Here is a 21,452-nt window from a genome sequence, read left to right on the forward strand (position 1 = left end):
AAGACGCTGTCTTTGAGGTCAACGTCATCGTGTCACCTGGCAGTTTATTCCAATAAATGTGGTTGTACACCTCTGTTTAAACAGATTGAAATGTTGGCAAGACACCCCAAAGAATTGACTAGGGACATTCAGGAAGCATATTACGTTTGTCTACACGTTCTTGACGTATGCATTGGTGCAGAGCTGGTTACGATGTGTGATGAAGAATTTGAGTTTATTCCAGGAGCCCCATAACCGGGAGTCTACGGGGGCTGGAGCACCCGTTGACATTTTCCAGGGGGTGCTGGGCAATATGCTGAGCCCCCGTGCGTTTGGTTCAAGACCTACTGAACAATGCCTGCACCCCTCCCCCTCTGTGTTCCCGTTGTTTCTCAGCTCCGCCAAGCCACATTCTTGGCTAAGAGCGAGCACGTGGCTGTTTTTGTTACAGCTGGTTACCCAGCAAATCACGGCACAACTTTCTCCCACGAAATTCCATAAAAGAAATTGCAAAGTATAGCAAAGTGTCAGTAGATTGCGGACAATATAAAAGCTCTTAAAAAATAAAAAGGAAAAAAAAGAGCCAGCGCTTGCAGTTTGCATAGTATACACCTTTCCAAGAAACACTCGACCCCAGGGGCAGCAAACTGTTTTCGAGCCCATTCACTGGGTTTGAGGCTAGATTCTCACCGGCGTCCCTCCTAACCCTGACCGAGTGGACTGTGATCTCAATAGGTGCAGCCTGCGTAGGTGCAGTTTCAAACACTGCTGGCGGCTAAATTCTCGTCTTCTCCCGCTGTATTTTCTGTTGCATGGTGCATTTATTTTCCCGGGGTCATTGAGAAAGCATTGTACCACATTTGAAAAAAAAAAAATAAATAAATAACTTATGAACTATTTTTGTTGGGTACGCGCGCGACAGATTGAATGCGACTAAAATTTGTAGTTCTAGTTTTGGGGTTTTTTTTTACGATAAGTTTTGACGGCGCCGCGCGATTAGCCGCATGACAAACGACAAAGCACTTAGCTGTCGAAAATAATTTACAACAGAAGAGGGCCGAAAGGCATGCATTTTTCACGCTCACAAATATTGCGTTACCTATGAACAGGACACGGACATACAATTTAGCGAGTGTTAAACAATATATTGTGCGTACCACACGATGCAGCGTTATCTGAAAATAATTTATTTGAGAAAGACCTCAAATAAAATGGTCACATCTTGACGATCGGATGGAACCCAAGATGACTTCGTTTCGGGGCACGTTTTCGGGAGAGCTTTCTTTTTTTTCACAACAGCAACGAGGCAAAGGAAGGTATGCGACTGACCCGTTTCCCACCCCATCCCGGCCAACTATTTTTGGAGACGACTGAGGATTCTACGCGGTTTATCTCTGGGAGGGGGGAGAACAATGTTCACAAAATCGCGTCGAGGGCCGTTTGACGTTCTTCACCTCCTTCATTTCTCATGAATGTCGAGCAGAAAAGCTTGAATGGCAGGCACTTACCAGCCTTATTTCTCACAATGGAAGATAACACAAAAAGGGTACGCAGCACGCATAAAAAAAAATTAAGTGGAAACTTTCAAGAGGTGCCTGAAAACGTTAAATGCAGAACCGCAAAAACGTAGGTAGAGAACCGCGCTGAGCGGGTCTTCACAGTCCAAGAGAATGGCAGAAAATTTCTAGCTGATAGAGGGCGTGAAAGTCGCACCAGCCGCATCAGCATCAGCAATATGGCGACGGCCTAGGAGCGTTTTCTGGAAAGGTGTATAGTGAGGGAGATCTCCTTTCCTCCCCTGCTTGATCATTTTCCTCGGGCCGTTCCATACTGCACTCGTGGGTTGGTGATGCAAGGGAACGTGCAGCGCACTGTTTGTGTCCACCCAGCTAGCCGGCTTCTTCGTTTTGCTTCTATTTTGAGCAGTGACATTTCCCAAAGAACATGAGGATATATTGTAGCTTTTTCTTGGAGCTGCACTTTTTTGCTGTCTGAGCAACCACGAGGGTCGAATAATTGCTTCCGTGGGGAAAGCCGAAGCGCAATGTGGGGAGATAGTCTGCGCGAGAAGAAAGCACCCCCTTGAATGAGGGACTGCTTACAGATTAGCAAGTTGACGGAATATAGTATCCCAACTCCCAAGGCAGGAGGAGGCCTTAGCATGCGACACAGGTTGTCAAGGGAAAGGTCATACTGCAGTCTGTGTTGAAGCGCCGCTATCACAGTAGTCGTCGGAGACATCAAAGTATCGCGGCATTCTCGCCTGTACTCCTGTATCTGGTTTTTGAAACACCATTTGGTTCTTGGCTAGCCAGCCTGCTATGTTCATGCGGTCACCCTAATATACACCCAGACTGTTTTACCCCCCTTTTCAAAGACGACCATAAAAACAGGACACATGCTGAAATAAAAAAGGGCACCGCCAGTGAAGGTTTACCACCGAAGGACGACCGCGTCCACCGGTGGTAAACTTTTCGAAATTTTCAAGAATGCACTGTTATAACTTTTCACAGGAACGGGGCTGCACCAAGAAATTTTACAGGAATGCGTCCACGATTAAAATACACCTTCGTTGAAAATGTGTGCTTTCTACATGCTGGCACCCGATTTTCCAGTGCATTTTTCGTGACAGGAATTTCGGATCAATATGCATGGACACACGATGTAGGTAGTGATAATGAACTTTCTATAAATAGTAAACTCTTGGTAGTGGTTGTTCTTTCAAATTTTCATTCCCCCCCCCCCCCCCCCCCTTATTTCGACTGCTAGCCCCCCCTCATATAAAATGCACTTTCGGGGTCGCTTGTTTATTCATAGAATGGGAACGTATGTGTAAAAGTTGGGGTTTAGTTCCTACAATTTTTTAATTTGTTAGATATTCTGTGACACTTTGTTTTATTATTTTTATTTTTTAATTTTTCAAATGGTATATTGAAAATGTGTACTGCTGTGAATGGGTTTTTTTCTTTTTTTCACTTCATGGCCTTTATGTTTTGAAGAAGAAACAGAAAACAAAGTCATGAGTCAGCACTGTGTTTGTCTTTTGTGTTCTCGTCCTGTGTCTTTTTATGCACTGTTTTATCCTGTGGCCAATACTAGCCCGACTTCAAACTCAATTACATGGTCAGGCTGCTTTGGCTCGGTGAGCTTCGCAGTGTGGTACCAGTGTACACGACTTGCCCTGGGATTTTAGAATCACTGCAGAGAAGCTGCAGTCTTTGAAAGAAGCCAAATTTCGTGATGGAAGTTAAGCCAACTTTGGCATCAGAACATCATGAGTACCAATGTGCAGGATGATTGCACCTTTGTGCAGAACAAAACTTTTGCTCACCGGTGCCATTGGAAATGCTACAAAAAAGCTGCAGCCCCAGGAGATTGATTTTAATGCGTGTGAAGCCAGCTTTAGGGAGATGTGCAATATCAGACATCAAAAAGTGTTTGCATTATGACACTTTATACGAAAGTAAGCACATTGAGTGGACTTTCTGGAGATTGGCAAAGGTCAATTTAATTTCTAATGAAATGACCGAGAAATGTGATGTAAATTGGTAGAGAAAAAGACAAACTACTCTTTGCCTGCTGCCGAAGGAGATGCATTTGAGATTGTTTGCCTATTACTAACAAATGCTCATGTCCCTGTGTACACTCCAAAGCACAGCACGTCACCTGGCCAGTTGTAGAAGGGACATACTCCAATGCGTTTCATGCTCAGATGATCTATGGCTACTGCCTCATTACAACGTGCATAGTGATGTACCTCAATCCTAACGAAAAAGTCAGATATTCTCTGTGTCTGCTCTACCGTGGCACTCTGTATGGTGTGTGCTTGACTTTGAACATGTTTCATTTTTTCCTTTCTTCGGTTATACAGTCTGAGCTTGTTATAACAGACCTTGATTTTGACCAAGATTTTGGTCTTTTGTAAAAGGAGTATGTTGTATGCAGATATGAAGTCAATGGTTTGTAGAGGGAAACCAACCGAACTCCACAAATCGGTATGTTATATCCTCATGTCTGTTGTAACCAGGTTTGTTGTAATGAGCTTAGACTGTATCGCAAATTTCATTCCTTGTGTGACAGGAAATTGTCCGGTGTAATGACGCAGTCGTTTATGCGCTCTTCCACTGTCCCACAGCTCTTTTTAGTCTTTTCCACGGTTTCCCCGTTAGTCTCGGCATAACAAAGTAATCTCTCGGTTTCCTAGTCTCCGCTCGGCACAGTGGTGAAGTGCGTTGGGTTTGCAATCTAGGGGTCCTTGGTTGGATTTTGCCCCGCAGGGGGCACCTGTGAAAGCAGGTGTTTGGAGAGTGGCGTCTCCACGGACCCCCATGCGGGTTCGCCCGCCCACGTCTGACTGTGCGTGGCTTTCCCGTGTCTGGGGAAAAGGGCATCCTGGTGGTTGAGCTGAGCCCGGGGCAGGGTTGGACCCTTCGGGGCCCCCCGGGCGAGGCAATACACCACTTCGGCCCCCGCTTCTCATAGACGGGAGTTCTGGTAAGGCCCGGCCAGGATGGTTCAGTCTAGTCGCCTTTTCTTCTACTATCCCCTCCGATCTTTCGCTTTTACCTTTCCTGTTTCTTTCACTTCCTTCTCATTTCTTTTGCTCCTTTTTCACCCTTCTTTGGCGGCAAGGGCTAACCTTGGGTGGCAATAGACCTCTGTCTTGACCCACACTTGGGTATAGTTTCCCGGCAGCACTGTTAGCGTAACGTCTCCAGCCAAGCCCTTCTTGTTATGGTGCGTTACCTAACCCCTTGTTGGGCTCGGTGGTGGGCGGTGCACCGCGGATTCCGAACACTCTTTGCCCTTTTATGGCGCCCCACCCCTCCAAACCCCGTTCAGGGCACGCCCTTAAAAGACGCTGCCCCGAACAAAAAACCATAGACAAGGAATATGAAGCAGAAACATTTAATAAGTTTTTCATCGTTCATTCGCTGGATGAACAAAGACCTGTTTCCAAGCTGTCACCTTTTATTGTAGCAAAGGTGCTAGAAAACCTTGTAGGGTTTTCCTACAAGGCTAAAAAACAGCACACTGGAGACCTTCTCGTGGAAGTGAATACAAAAAAACAAAGTGACGCACTTCTTAAACTAACTACCATCGTTGACGTGAAGGTGTCGGTGAGTCCTCATCGCACACTAAATACTGTCCGTGGAGTCCTCTCTGAGGACGACTTCTTGCACACTAGTGAGGAAGAACTCCTCGAGGGACTCCAGGGTGCCGGTGTCGTCGCCGTGAAACGCATTATGTTTAGGAAAGATGGCGAACAAATTCCTTCGAGACATGTTATCCTGACGTTTGAAAGACATACCCTCCCCGAGACAGTCAAGGCAGGATACTTGAACTGCCGCATTCGCCCGTACGTCCCCAACCCCCAGCGGTGCTTCCGTTGCCAGCGTTTTGGTCATGGAACACGCAGCTGTCGAGGGAAGGAGACGTGTGCGGAGTGCGGTAGTCAAGGTCACGTTTCCGATACTTGCGAGGCGGCTGCGGCTTTCTGCGCTAACTGCGGTGGACCACATCCTGCTTATTATCGTGCATGTCCCTCTTGGAAGCTAGAAAAGGAAATTCTTACCATCAAAGTTAAAGAAAACATATCATACCCAGAAGCCAAGAAGCGGTTCTCCTTTTTGTCAAAGGGGAGTTTTGCCGAGGTGGTGCGCAGGGGCCCTGCACCACGCTCGGAGTCAAGGGCCACCCGGGTCTCTCTCGAGATCTTGGCGGCCGACTGCAGGGCCCCAGCTCCCCGACAGGAGCAGCGGCTGCTTCCTCCAGCCCCTGGTGGTAGCAAGCGTGCTGCTCCTCCTTCCAGGGACAGGCCGGCAGCAGCCGCGCCTGCCCCCTCTCCTAGGTCGCCCCCTGGGGAGACGGAGCGAGCTTCTCGCTCTTGCTCGCTAGAGAGGGCCCCCTTACCGAAGGAGCAGCATGGTGCCCATGCAGCTCCTGTGAAAGGAGGGGACCAGACGAGCTCGGACGACCCGTCGCCCAGTTCGTCTGCAACCCCCCCAGCCGGTCGTGGTCGGGGTTTGCCCCCCCGCACACCTGGCCGGACAAGTGCTGTTCTAAAAACAACGGATACCTCTCGGGAGGTGGAGATGTCAACAGATGCTGACAATCTGTCCGCTCCTGGGTCCGACCAGGACAATATGGAGTGGGAAACGCCGTCCAGTAAACATAAAAGGAATAAGAAGCCTGTTGTCCCACCCAAATGATGATCCCAATGTCTTTCACCTAGTTTGTGTTGACTTTACAGTCTTACTTATTTTACTAAGTTTATTTTTCACTTTTATATTTACATACCTTTTATAGATGACTAAGTTACATTTTATGCAATGGAACTGTCGCGGTATTTTAAGAAATATTGATGTCAACTATTTTATGGATCAGCTTCGACCCATCGCTCTCGCCTTGCAAGAAACCCATCTTAACACTAATTCTTTTAGTATTTTAAGACGTCATCAGGTTTTTAGAAAAGATCGCCCCTCTTCCACCCCTTCTGGTGGTGTTGCAGTGGTCGTACAGAGGGGAGTTGCTTGTTCTCAAGTCCCCCTCTGCACGCCCCTGGAAGCTGTTGCAGTACGTCTCCTTCTAGACCGCCTTGTAACAATTGTTTCCTTATACTTGCCACCTAATGCTCCTTTAAACCTTCAAGAGCTTCAGGGACTTATAGGACAGCTCCCACAACCGTTTTTAATTTTGGGGGATTTTAACGCTCATCATCCTATGTGGGGTAGTACCCGTCAAGACTCCCGTGGTGGTGGGATTGAACGTCTTTTATTGTCTTCGGGGTTATGCCTTCTTAATGGGAGAGAGCCAACGTTTTTTAGTGCGGCACACAACTCATTTACATCCATCGATCTTTCTATTGCTTCACCTTCATTGCTTCCTTGTTTTTCCTGGAAGGTTCTTCATAACCCTTTTGGAAGTGATCACTATCCAGTTGTTTTAGAGAGTACCGTTCCATTGCCTAATCTTTTAAAGAGGGTCCCTAGGTGGAAATTAGACGAGGCAGACTGGGCGCTTTTTAATCTTCACTCCACTTTAGATCCTTCGCTTCTTTCGTCTATGTCCCCTGAGAACGCTACACTTTATGTTACTGAGCAGATGCTAAAGGCTGCTCAGCATTCCATTCCACAAACATCTGGTAATATACCGAAGAAATGTAAACCTTGGTGGAATAAGGAGTGTGCGACAACCCGGGCGGACCAAAATAGGGCGTGGGGCCGATTTCGCAGATACCCCACTCCAAGCAACCTTGTTGATTTCAAGCGACGAAAAGCCAAGGCTCGTTGGACTAGGAAGCAGGCAAAGTGGAAGTCATGGATGAAGTATCTTTCTTCTTTAACCAGCTTTGTCCCAGCCAAAGAGGCCTGGGACAGATACAGGAAAGTAAATGGGGATTACAGGTGCTTTGCAATTCCAACGTTTAATGCCCCTTCTTCATCACTAAAAGATATTGGCAACATACTTGGGGAACATTTTTATAATTCATCTAGTTCGGCCAACTACAGTGTTACTTTCGGACAGTTAAAAGCTCGTGCGGAACGACAAAAACTTGTCATGTCAGGAGGAAATCCAGCATCCTATAACCAGCCATTTACGCGATGCGAGCTTGAGATGGCTCTTAATGTGACAAAGCTTTCTGCCCCTGGTCCCGATGGAATTCATTATGAAATGCTGCGCCGCCTTTCTCCAGAATCCCTTGAAAACCTTCTCCTGTTTTTTAATCTTTTGTGGGAAAAGGCATGTTTCCCTCGGGCTTGGAAACACGCACATATCATCCCCCTCCTAAAGCCTAACAAAGACCCGTCACAACCATCAAGCTACCGCCCCATTGCACTAACAAGCTGCCTTGGGAAAACATATGAAAGGCTTATAAACAGGCGACTGGTCTACATGTTAGAAAGCCAGAGGGTATTTGATAATAATCAATGTGGTTTTCGCCAAGGTCGATCTACCCTTGACCACTTAGTTCGCCTGGAGACTGTGATACGTGAGGCATTTGTAAACAGGCAGCACTGTGTTGCGGTTTTTTTCGACTTAGAAAGGGCATACGACACAGCGTGGAGGTATGGGATTCTCCGAAACCTGTATGCCTGTAATATCCGGGGCCGTATGCTGCGAAGCATAAAGGAATATCTGACAGACGGGACTTTCCAAGTTCGTCTCGGCTCAGCCCTATCTGATTCCTTTGTTCAAGAAAACGGAGTTCCTCAAGGGGGTGTTTTAAGTGTTACTTTGTTTTTGCTAACAATGAATTCACTCGCACAACTGCTGCCACCCTCTATTTCATATTCTCTTTATGCTGATGATATACAGATTTCATCATCGTCTTGTAACCTTTCTAGTTGTGAGCGCCAGTTGCAGTTAGCCATAAAGAAACTGTCCAAGTGGGCCGACGAAAATGGGTTCAAGTTCTCTGCTTCAAAAACGGTCTGTGTTCCCTTTTCTTTGCGACGTGGGCTCTCTTTGGATCCATCCCTGGAATTGAATGGAACTCCTATACCTGTTAGGAAAGAGCACAAATTTCTTGGTGTGATATTTGATAGAAAGCTTAATTTTATTTCCCACCTTAAAGCGCTGAAGCAAAAATGCCTTCAGTCGACAAACCTTCTGAAAGTATTATCTCACAAGTCTTGGGGGTCTGATAGAAAATGTATCCTGCAGCTATACAATGCCCTTGTACGATCCCGCCTTGACTATGGTGCAGTAGTGTATGGGTCGGCTCGGCCCTCTGCCCTTAAGATGTTGGACTCGGTTCACCATCTCGGCTTGCGACTGGCAACAGGAGCTTTCCGGATGTCCCCCGTCCTCAGTTTGTATGCAGAGTCCAATGAGCTGTCCCTGAACAAACGACGTACATATCTTAGTCTAACATATGCTTACAAGATTCTGGCCGACCCTCAGCATCCAACTTACTCTTCCCTATCGCCTTTTTGAAAATAAATCAAGCATTGTAAGACCGTTAAGCTTCCGCATTGAACATCTTCGCTCCTCGCTGGACCTTTCTCTGGACCAGGTCAGCCTCGTTCGGAAAGTCGACGGTATTCCACCTTGGAAAACACAGCGAGTTGAATCCGACTGGTCTCTCGCGAAGTTCAACAAGCACGGCATTTCCCATGCTGTAATTAAGCAAGAGTTTGCTGAACTGCAAAACAAGTATGATGGTTATCTTCATGTTTATACAGATGGCGCCAAGACTTCATCTTTCGTTGGTTGCGCTGTATACTGTCAAAGCTTCTCCAAGGTTCAACGAGTTGATTGTATTGCCAGCATTTTTACTGCGGAGCTCTATGCGGTATCAATGGTGATTGACTATATTATCAGTAGGAAAATACTGAGGGTGGTCCTGTTTGTTGACTCTCAAAGTGTGATTCTTGCAATTTGCTCTCTTAAAGATACTAAAAATATGCTTGTACAAAAAATTTGATATAAACTTGACTCTGCTTCGCATGAGGGTCAAAATATAAAATTTTGTTGGGTCAAACATATAAAATAGCGCAACAGGAACAAGGACAAGAAGTAAACAGGACAGGCGCTTGTTGGGTGCCCAGTCACATTGGCATTCATGGCAATGAAGAAGCCGACAAACTTGCAGGGTCTGCTGGGAACCTTCCACAATCACTCTCCTGTCTACCCTATCAAGATATTAAGCCCTCGGTGAAGTCCTCAATTCTTCATTCTTGGCAATTGGAATGGGACATGGAGTGCGATAACAAGCTTCATGTTACCAAACCTACATTAGGAGTTTGGGAAAGCTCTTGATGCAAGAGCCGACTCGATGAAACGTTGTGCCGCCTGAGAATTGGACACTCATTTATAACTCGTAGGTATCTGCTTTCGGGAGAAGATCCACCTGCGTGTGATCAGTGTGGTGACAGGCTCACTGTTTTGCATATCTTGTGGCTGTGTCCCGGCCTTGAGCCCAAGCGCCGCATTCATTTCCCCGAATTTTTCCAATATCAGATCCCATTTCATCCTGCTCTCCTTGTGGGAGAGAATCCTCTAGTCTCTTTTGAACGGGTAATGGAATTCCTTAGCAGTATTGGCCTTTTACACCGACTCTAGCTTTTTGGTCCATCTTTTGTGAAACCTTTCCTTTAGTACAATGATCCTTACAACTAGTTTGGCGCAGATGGCCTCGTAGCTTTTGCGCCATTAACCCCCAAAATCTCTCTTGGTTGGATTTTGGTTGGAGGATGTTTTCTTCCTTCCCAGTTCTATGTTCTTTTGTTGTGGAGCGCAAGTTCGTCTGCTTCTTTTGCGGGGGTTGTGGCGACGTCAGAACGCCGAGCTCTGATTGGCTCTGATTGAAGGATAGTGGGCAGACCTCAAAGCAAGCTGCCTTGAGGTCTATCCACTGTCCTTCAATCAGAGCTCGGCGTTCTGACGTCACCCCCGCAAAGGAAGCAGACAAACTTGGGCTCCTCTGGTGGCGGCCCTGGAAATGTTGCATTTAAAACGCGGGTCTGCAAAACTTGGTCTTACTGGCAGCATTTTATACCACGGGCAAGAAGAGGAAAAAAACTGGCATTGAGCGTTTGGCTTAGTGTTTCCTGCCTTGTACATTCCCCTCCCCGATGGACACTCGCACGAATTAAGACTACACCATGCAGAACCGATTAGATATTGTTAATAAATCTCGACGACGGCCTTTGTTCGAAATTGTGGCGTCATCATTCTTTCTGTGCCTAGAATACAACGCGCCTCACTCGGTATTTTAATATTCGCTCCGTGTAAATCTGACGAAAGCTGCATCACATATAGACCTTTCCAGCGGCAGTCTCAAACCAAGATATCTACAGCGCACGTACCATAGCTTTAAGAGTGTACGTCAGTGTTGCCCAACTGCACTGGACTGTGGTTTTTCTCATAATTGGGTTGTGGCAGCCTGCTTAGACACAATTCTGGACACTAGTATTGGCTAAATTGCCACATTTGTTTTCTGTCTGTGTTTAATGGCAAATAGAATTTCTCGAGTTCTTTGAGAAAGCTTTCTACCGCATCTAGAAAAAACAAAAATAAAAGCTATTTTTGTGGAGTCTGTGCCCAACGGGGCGAATGCAACTGAAATGTTTGTTGCATTTTATGCAGATTTTTCACGTCGCCAAGCGCTCGACTGTGTCAACCTACAAAGGTTGTAACTGTCGAAAATATTTGACCACACAGGGTAACCAATATTCTCCGCTCACAACATGAAATTCAACGAGTCTCATCAATCAAACAAAATATACAACTCACCCCACGGTGCCGCATTATTGGGTAGGAGATCGAACTATAGGGGGCTCTCTGACCCGTTTGTTTTCCCCACGCTCGGTGTTTACTCAACACAAGGCCTGTGCACATGCCGACAGGCCTTATGGGAATGTTCATGTCATCTCCTACAATAGAGCGAAATACTAACAATCGCTTAGTGCCGGATCTATTTTCAGAGAATGCGAGCTTGACCCACTTCGGCTTATGTGCTGAGCTGGGACCGTGCATGCTGCATTGTTCATGCAGGCCGTAGTGGAAACAAAAGAGCCCGTCCTCCCCCTCACCGGAGAACACAAACTCCAGCCGAACGCTGACTCCGCGTTTGGTTATGTCGTCCGAGTGCTGAGTCATTGTATTTGTTGTCCCCATCCGTGTAGTTGTAAAGTTAACCGCTTGGGGCGTCACGGTCTGTCCTCCTCCCCAATCCAAACAGGGTTCATTCGTGAAAGATCGCAAATAACTCAGCATGTCTAATCTACAGGGTCGACGACGGTCACTTCAGGACGATCAGACAGAATCCAAACTCGTTTGAGGGCATGGTTTGCGAGAGCTTGTTTTTGCAAGCACCAAAACAAAGGAACGACCATGTCTGTTCCGTACCCTACCCTGCACCCGATTAGGTATTTGTTGCAAAGGAAGCAAAAGCTCTTTGGAGATAATCTCGGCTTAAATAATCCTCGAAAGGACGTCCTTTTACGCTCTCGGTTTGTTTCCCGCAAAAGCCGAGCAGGCTACAAGCCCCAATATTCCCCGGTCCTCACTGTGGAAGATAACAAAAAAGAGACAAACATCCTGAATGTTGCCTGTTCAGGATGTTCGTCTCTTCTTAGTGAAAGTAAAAACTTTCAAGAAAATCCAGTGAACCCCGCTCAATGCAGGTGGAGGATCCCACCTACCGGGTTTCTGCAGTCCAGGCGAGTGGCAGATATTTCTGGCTAATAAGGGGTTGTGACAATCGTAAAATGGCCGTGGCCAAAAAGTTTTCTTTGGAAAGGTCTAGAGTCACGCTCGTTACAGCCTCAAATTAGTCGTGGTAACAACTTTGTGTTCATCGACGTCGCATTTATTATCGCGGAAAAATGGACATTCAGTCACGATTGGGTTCTAGTCGTGCTTGACCCTGCAAGGAAGGTGAGAATAGCAATCAGGCTCCACCCCATCGCACCTCCAGCCCCTGCTCGAGAGTGAAGAGGAAGGGGGCTTCTTGGTGCATGGTGGGTCGCCGGAGGAGGGAGGGGCCCGACACACGGTGCAACATTAGTGTCTGGAGTGCGTTTTTGGCCGTCGTGTTTACCCTCCTCTCCCACCCCATGGCCGTGAATTGGGAGAGTGTGGCCAGTAGGTGTGGTGACGAAGGCTCTGGAGAGCAGAAAAGTGGAGCAAAGGGAAGAGAGCGCCGAGAGAGCGAGAGAGGAAGGAGAGAGCAAAGAGGAAACGACCGCCATTTTGACGCGACTTACTTTCGGTGCAGAGCACTGTCGAGGTTACGCGACGTCTGCTATGGGCCCACTTCTTTTTCGCCCAAATAAAAGTTTTGGGGTCAAACGTAGAGAAAACTTTATTCGTTAGCTTTTTAACCCACAAAGGCATAACACATTTTCTTGGCAGAGCCTGGGGAATAAAAAGAAAGAAACAAAATTTGGATGTCAATCTTATGCCCGGGCAAATTAATGAGAATGGCGGCCCTCCCTGCTCAGCTGCCGGCTACCCGGAGTTCACGCGCCTGCTCTCGCGCCTCTCACTCTGCGCCGCAGGATGATTGGCTCACTTGGGAACGACTGTGTTACGGCAGCATGATTATAAACTGGCCAAACTCTCCCAATATACGACTCCGCCCAGCCCATGCATCGAAGTGGTCCCCAAGCGACTACAAGCTGCGTCGCAGGAGCTAACGTGCCGTGCCGTCGGATGTTGCAGTCCCGGCAGCTGGTCGCGACTTCCCGTCTCGTGCCTGCTTTTGTTTACATCGACTTTCTGGCCAGAGAGCAACCCACAACGAAATGGGTGCCTCCCACACCCACCTCCGCTGCTGGCAGGCGATAACGCGACGCTTCCGCGAAGTCTTCGGGTAGAAACAAAGGGACCGCTTTTGAGGACACGGTGAACACGCTGGGTGGACACGCGCGCTGGTCGCCGTAGTGATTGAGACTGCGTCCCTGTCGACAGATTGGATGGAGTGCTGCTGGACTATGGGCGGCCCGCCCTGGTGGGCAGCAGCGGGAGCATCCTGGGGGACCAGCCATACATTCACGAGGACGTGGCCGCAGACTTCCTCGTCTTCCGGCCCCGGCCGGGCAGCCTGGTCAGGGGACGTATCAACAAGTGAGCACCAGGCCTCGGCATTTGCCGGGGGCTCAATTATTTGGATTCGCTTCATTTTGAGTGCCGCACAAACAGCTCTAGGCCTTTTTTGTGGTGCAGCGAAAAACATTGTATCCAATCCACAAAAACAAAGGTCTACATATGAGGATGAAAGAAGACATCAATGCGCTCTCAAAACTTCCCTTCGGGTCCAAAAATGTCAATATCAAGATTTTTTGAGCTAGATTCAAATTTGTTGAAAATCAGTGGCAAACGAGTCATAGGATCAGTTTTGTACAAAGGGAAAGGATAAAATAAGGAGTGAACACGGCTTACCCTCCGAGAAAAATATGCAGTTCAGTAGCGCTGGTGAGTCTAGATAACCATTTACAACGTCGTACTAGAGCATAAATTCCCAAATCATCTGTCCAGTATAGTATAGTCGCGGCAAAGGTGTCTCTTCTCTGTGGGAAAGGCTACGGTAGCTGACGAGACGGGGAGGAGTCGTCCTGCCTTTGGCGTGAGCTTTGTGCCTTCGACGGCACTTCAATGTCTCGTGCACCTCGAGCGCGCACGTGCACACTTGGTGCAGGGGGTGTGTGTGTGTTTATACAGCCTGAGCTTAGTCTGCCTCAACGGGCGACTTGTCTCAGACCCTCGGCTGTAGATGAGCGATGCAGCCAGTGCGGTGCAGTCACTAGCCTGGGGTCTTTATTGTGCACCACACAGTAGTGATACACGACCACACGCCGGTACGATGCTCATCCAGATAGGAATGGGCAGGGGTAAGGATTGAACAGACTTGGCAGGTGGATGGAGCGCACGTCCGGAGGCCGAGCATTTGAATGCCCTGTTGCTCTCACTTTGCAAGTGACTGGAGTAAGCAATCGATCGATTCATCCATTTTTTTTTTCTCGTGCTTACAGACAGACGTGAGGTCTTCGAGATAAAGTGCACGAACGTGTATTCGGAAATGGATTAACGCAATTCCTACATTTTGGTCCCAAGGGCATAGACTTTTACAAAAAACGAGATATCAGTAAACTGCCTGCTACAAACATGTTGGATTTGTGAAGCCAGTGATGAGCCGCGATAAAGGCCCGGATGAAACGCTCTCGTACTTCTAGATTTCCCGCTGATAGGGATGGGAACGTTAATGGAAGTGGGGAGAATAGGGCTTTCTATTGAACCGCGAAGCGACATACAAAAATATTTAACATCCCGAGGAGACCTTTTGTCGAGTAAAGTATGTGGTTTTGTTTGTCTAATATATGGTCGTAATAACAATGTCGACTAATATGTCTGGTAGGTGATGCGCGCAAACTTATTTTGAGCATTTTCAATATTTTCAATCGCTAAAATAGAAATGATGTTTCATACCACAGAGGAAAATTCGAGCCTCTTTCACAGGTGTGTACTGCGAAGTCTAAAAATAAAATGGCGAGTGTAAATAATCGAGTTAGACGAGCCGTCATCTCGACATGCTTAGAGACTGGCTAAAAGTGTAATTTACGTGACAACAAATAGGCGGGTGATTTTCCGCAAGAACAACTAAATTCAGTCAGCCAGCCGTCAATTTTTCTGCATCAGAAAGAGATCGATTTTACTGACACGTGCTGATTGGTGGCGTCATTGGGTGATTCAGTGTGTGTCTTTATCGGTGGTTGTTTGCATTAGCTGTTTTTAAATAAATGTTCGGTTGAGAGCAAGCGCTTGTCCCGTTTGTCTTTCATTTTTGTCCTTGTCTATCTTTGGCGCTTTTAATTTTATATGGGAAATTGATACGCATATCCCCGTGGGAGTTCAAAGCGGACGGCATTTGCGTACGTAATGGGTGAAATAAGTATCGACGGAGAATGCTTCAAGGAGGCTTTTTTTTATCGTACTGGGCATGCAAAAGTGCTAGCGAGAAAATGTTTTTGGGAGGGGGGGGTAACCCACTTGCATACGCGTTGTTTACCGAGATGCCCGGTGGGATTATGCTAGGAACGTAAATATCCAACAAAATGGTGAGTTGGGTCAGTTGGTTCATTATGGGCAAAGACAAGTGCCGAACAACTAGGATAAAGTAAGGAAACGACGACACAAGGCACGTAAATATATAAATATCCGCGTCCAATACTACACCTGTGAGGGAACGTGGAATGCAACCCACGTGGCCAGACACGCATTTATCCGTTTTTTGCGCAGAATTAGACGAGCGAGAACGCCGAATGCGGTAAACGTCGCTCGTTGTGTGCTGAGTCGCGTTGTTGTTTCGACGTCCTTTTCCCTTAGGCTTTTGAAGGGAGGTAATCTGTAGGCGCCTTTGTCTTAGCCGCCGTAAAGCGTTTTCTGCGCCTCGGCGTTGCTTCGACCCTCGCCGGGTGCGCCCCATCCCGGGCACTCCCTCCGAACGGACGTCCGAAAGGAGGACGCCCTTCCCCGGAACAAGCGATTGAGGGGCCTTCCCTTCCAGGATGACGCGCAAGCATTTGGGCTGCCTGGTGCACGAGCGGGTGCCCGTGAGCGTGCTGCTGCCCGACCGGCCCTGGCCCGAGCTGCTGCCCTACTTGCGCATGGGCCAGGAGCTGATCTGCCGGGTGGCCTCCGTCTCCCTCTTCCGGGGCTCCATCCTCCGGCTCAGGGCACACATCACCCGCGAGTGGTGAGTGCAACTCGAGTTACGGCCGAGGAGAAATTTGTGGCACGACCCGCTTTGTGGGGGGGTATGTTAGCTCGGCAATTCTCACACTCTTTGACGTCTCAAATGGCAGTCGGGAAACCCCTTAAAACCCCTGGCTGCCTCGGCGTAGACAAGATAATGCGAGGCACATATCTACGGGCCTTGTACGCAATAGGGGGGACACTAGTGAGTGCGTAATCCATAGTTACGCACGAGTGCGTGGCTCTGATCCGCTGAAATGGCGTCCGAAAAGACGCTTCACTTTGGGGCGGAGATGGTCGAGGAAATTTCGGAGCTTGGGGACCAACGCATTGGCCGATCGAAGAACCAAAGAATTTTATCTTCCGTACGTAAATGGCAAATGCGAGGGAATAGAGTTGCTCGACTTACACCCTCCCAAATGGAGCGAGGGAACTGGTTTCTGAACTCGACGAGGACGGTGATACTGTCGCGAAGGATGGCCGACGAGGCGGCGAATGATCGAGGGAGCTTGACATTGAAGAAAACTTGCGCCTGAAAGAACAAAATATGACTGATGGTTTCGTGGCTCTCGACACCAACGTGACAGTGACGGCAGGATCGAAAGCTTGCATGAGGCCGACTTCGTCCGGCAAACTAGGTTCCTTTGACACGCTATGGAATTCAGGCCCGTCGCTAGCGCGAGAAGAATACGCGAAACCAGTATTGAGAGCGAAGGTTTTACTGTGGCTATTCTCACTGTCCTCCCAGCCGAGACCGTCACATTCCTTCCGGGCACTCCTGCGGCCCGAGCTACTTCTCCCTCGTTGTAAGTCGGCGTCCCGCACTGCACGCTACTTTCCCGAACATTCTGTGCTACGTTTCATTATAGGATAAACAACGGTAGACCCTGCAAGCTGTCAAAGCCATTCAAACGACCCACAAGTGTCGCATGACCTTGGGAAAGAGCCTGGCAATGCACGGGTCTGGTACAGTGCAATCCACTTATAACGTTGCCACATATAACAATGTATCGCTTATAAAGATCAGTTTCTAGTCCAGATACAGCAATAATCGATTATAACTATTGAAATTTCGGATTTTTTCATTATCGTTATAAGTGGGTTGCACTGCAGTCGTGCAGTGCATCCATGCCAAACGTAACTGGGGTTTAGGGGCATTAAAACTCTACAAGTTTTTTCTCTTCTCGCCATCCCTCGTCGCAATTGTATATGTTGCGGCAAAATAAATTGATGTGGTACTCTCTATTCGTTTATAGATTTAAATAAAAGCCCATTTTACTAGAGTCACCGCCGTGGCATCCCCAACTAAAAGTTTTGACGTGGCAGTTTAATGGAAGAAGTAACCTTGATGCTAGTATGCACAAACGTCACGTAGACGGAGTCCCTACTATTTGAGGAGCACGCATTTGAGCAAGAGGAGAGACTGTGAAAATGCACGGGCCAGTTGCCGGACTTTTATTATTCCGGAAGATGGAGCCATTCCTTCCTCGTTCGTGCTTCCAGAACGAGGAGCAAGGGCAGTCCAAGACGGAACTCGCAAGGTGGCGTTCGGTGCACAACGTGAGACCGGCCCCCGAGAAGAGCTTCTCGCGCAGCAATCTTTCGTAATCTCGAGAAGGACAAGGTACGAATTGGGAACCTCGCCGCATACGAGCCGACGACCGGCGACGGCCGCGTCGCGGCTGCTTAATGAGGAACGAAGTCGGCGGCAGACCGGACCGTGCCCACGTTGCTTGGTTTCGGTCTCCATCGGCGTTCGTTTTCAACCCGAACTGAATTACACAAACTCATGCCTCACATTATGATCCTCAGAATCCAACTAGGTCGGGGCCGGTAGGGTCAAATTAGACGAGGCTTGTGCGATTGGCAAAGTTTAAACTGAGAAAGCCAGGTCGGGCGATCCAAGTACGGTGCTCGGAATGCGTCTTCCAACTTGCGCGTTTGGCATTCTTTCCTGCCGGTACATCCAAAGTGGTCCCCAGATGTCCACAAACGACGTCGCAGAAGCCAGTGCGTCCTCTTGCAGGACGATCCCGGCAATCGGTGCTAGAAGTCCCGACAGAAGTCCCGACCTGTGGCAAAACAGGCACCTGCCGTGTCTCTTACCACCGCCGCTGCGATTCCGCAGGGATTGCAGACGGTGATGGTGTGACGGTGGTGCGATTTATCGGGTGGAAGCGGAGGGACCACCTTTTAGGGTGCGACAGACGCGCCGGTCGGAGATGCGTTCCGTAGTTCGAGCTAGGCTCAGCCTCACCCCGTGCGTCACAGTCTGCAGGTGATGCTGGAGACGGTGCCCGTGGTGCGGGCGTCCCATGAGGAGGAGCTGGAGGAGTACGAGAGCAACTACGGGGGCGACAGCGAGTGGGACGAGGGAGGGGCCTCGGAGGCCGAGGAGGACCCCCAGGGGCCCTCCTACCTGGACCCCGAGGAGGACTTCACCACGGGGCGGCCCCTGCCCCTCGCAGCCGAGGAACCGTGAGTCCGGGCGGAGCCCTTCCTCCACCGGTCGACGCGCTTTCGGCAAACTTCGACATAAAACGATGGCTTCGTATTTTGAAATTGGCTTTGTCGAAGTACTATTCATATTATCAGGACGTTCGCCATCGAACGGGAAACGTCCCTCGTGTTGGGTTTAGGAAAAACTCTGCGTTATCGCTTAATTACATTTCGCTCTCGTCAATTTTATCCCTGGCTTTTGGGGGCCGAAAGTCACCGAAGGCCGTTGGTGATGCGTCTTCCGTCTCGAACGATACAAGGCTAGTGGTAACGCGCCTGCGCAGTTTTTTTGTCTCTTATCATTCATTCGCATTTTCGCACCACCATTGCGCCTGTTGGTAGAGTTGTCACCTGCCTGGTTTTTGACCAGCACAACCGTGTTGTTTTTTTTTGGATAAAAGGCCAGTTGCTGGTCTGTATCTAAAACCAACTGTCACCTGCCTTTTTTTTTTTTTTTTCATTTCTTTTTTTAAGTTATGGAGACACTTTTTTCTTTCTTTTGAGGGGGGGGAAGGGGGTGGGTTGTTTAAACATGTGCTTTAAACCATCAATGTTATCGGGTATACATTGGTTCATCATGTTCAAAAAAGTCTGGCATGTTTACGATTCAGTGTAGCATGTAGAGACTCGAGAGTTTTAAGATTTACCGAAGGAGATCGGAGAATGGCAAAAACATCTTGTGTATGTTTATACAGCCTGAAGTTACTCTGCCTACAGGCAACTTGTCTCTCAGCTATAAATCAGCAATTTAGTCAGTGCAATACAACCACTAGCTTGTGGTCTTAACTCTTTCCTGACCGCACCCGTGGTCCATCGATCAACCGTGATCGATGGTTTCCAAGCGCCATCAAAAGACTAAAATTAGTGAGGAGAATCATGTTCTACAACCTCGTGGATAGCCGAAAAACTGTAGTTTCGGTTTCAGCATAGATTTTAGCTGGATCACAAGGTGGTGTGCTGCCAACAACAGTCCTTGGGACGGTGGTTGCACTTGTCTAACATGGTTAACTGCATGCATCAGTCTTCGTAACAAAGATGGCATTATTTACGTAATTCAACTGTATTGGGGCATATTTTTTAGACCTCAAGAGCTCTGGAGACACTGTAAATTATGTTATAGATGTCACTTAACAGGTGGTTGTTGGTAAGTACAGTTGAACCCGGATATAGGCAATTCAAAGGGGATTGTAAAATAGTTCGATATATTAATAATTTGATACACAAAAATGTGTCAACTAAAGTTCTAGTTGAAATTTCCGCGCGTCTCTGCTAATACCGAAGGCCGCGACAAACAGGACCTTACAAAATAGAGCCTCTAAGAGCCACTAAATACACTGGAGCTTAGTTGGTGAAGATCACAGACACTGCCATGTTTATGCGACGGTGTTTGCGATCGTTTATGCTTGGCTATGCCCTGCACACAGCGCCGGCAACAAATCACATAAATAATTTTAAAAAATGAAAGAATGCTAGCCGCATAAAAAAAAAAAATCTCGATTCATAAAATAAAGTTAAGCAAGCTACAATAAAGAAACCTCACTAAAGTCAGACAGCAAAAAAAAAAAAAGGTAAGAAAAAAAAAAAAAAATTGGGCAAAGCAAGAACTGCAAAAGAAAAAGGTAAACAAAGATAAGGCAATCAAAATGCGATTGCTCAACCGTTTTTACCCACCAGTGTTGTACGGAACGGCGTTCCTGGAACGCGTTCCTTTTAGGAGGAACGAAGGAACGCCGCCGTTCCATTTGGCATCGGTGGAACTGGAACGGGAACTCGTTCCATTTTTACTGGAACGGGAAAAAGAATGGCGTTCCTTTTTTCGGCTACTGGGACAATTTTTAATTTATTTCTAATAGGGAAATTCTAAAAGTATAGAAACAATATTTTTACAAAGAGCAGGATCTCGGTTACCTTTTTAGTTACTTATATTAGGGTTTATTTTGTGTGGTCCTCGCTTGGTAGTGGTCGCGTGGAGGAGAGCTAGTGGACATCTATCGTTTTTTCAGCGCCCAAGGCTGCAGTACAAAAGGAAAAACGTTTAGTCAAAGGAAACGACACAGAAAGAGGGACGTCTCAAACTCAGCAACTTTCTTTACTTCTACGAATCTTCATACACCCAGAAATCTAAGGCCGACTAGAGCCATCACTGAACTTCCACGAAGACAACTCCCGTTACAACAAAAGGACAGGTTATCATACATCGAACACACCCTTGTATCTCGAACATTGGTCACTCAAAATAAACACAAACACTAATCTTTATTTCTTCTTCTCTTGTCCCCCACCTTTAAACTGAGCAACGAATCCAAACTTCACGAAGAAGGACCTGAAGTTTTCAAGACTGACCTTCCAAAAGCCCTACCCTTTTCTTCACTTGCTCGTCTCGCGGACAGCAACATCGAGAAGCAACTGTTGTTTAGTTAGAACAAGGGACTTTGTTAGATTGACACGTGTGAAGTTGTTGTGAAATGCTCGTGCAATGTGGGCTAACTGGACATTTGGCTCCTCCGAATCGCCCACCACAAACATGGCTATGGTTAAAAGCAGAGATTTTTAAAAGTGAATATATCGACAAATGAAACTCTGCTTCTGCTTGTTTTCTTCTCCTGGCGCCTTAAACTCGTCGCACACAAAGTCGGAACTGAAAGTTCGCGAAGCGCAGCGATTGGACGCCAGCGACGAAGCGCGAAGTCATCGTCGTGATAGTTCAATCAGTGCACTCCGTGAACTTCTGCCCGAACTCCGTGTTTGACGAGTTTAGAGCCCCTGGTGCG

General features: G+C 47.7%; 1 protein-coding gene across 2 annotated transcripts in view; it reads left to right on the forward strand.

Annotated features, from left to right (window-relative positions):
• The window catches only part of LOC8025662 (DNA-directed RNA polymerase I subunit RPA43), a 46,175-nt gene that overhangs the window by 8,119 nt on the left and 16,604 nt on the right, over nt 1–21,452 (forward strand). Inside the window, exons 2-4 of one of the 2 annotated variants that reach the window (XM_029989706.4) lie at nt 13,402–13,557; nt 15,995–16,183; nt 18,454–18,660. In XM_029989706.4, coding sequence (XP_029845566.2) covers nt 13,402–13,557; nt 15,995–16,183; nt 18,454–18,660 — 552 coding nt within the window. The remainder of the gene's footprint in view (nt 1–13,401; nt 13,558–15,994; nt 16,184–18,453; nt 18,661–21,452) is intronic. The other variant, XM_029989707.4, reaches the window with a different exon arrangement.

The sequence above is a fragment of the Ixodes scapularis genome, unplaced genomic scaffold (assembly GCF_016920785.2).
Source record: "Ixodes scapularis isolate PalLabHiFi unplaced genomic scaffold, ASM1692078v2 PGA_scaffold7__128_contigs__length_106722199, whole genome shotgun sequence".
NCBI classification, from domain to species: domain Eukaryota; kingdom Metazoa; phylum Arthropoda; class Arachnida; order Ixodida; family Ixodidae; genus Ixodes; species Ixodes scapularis.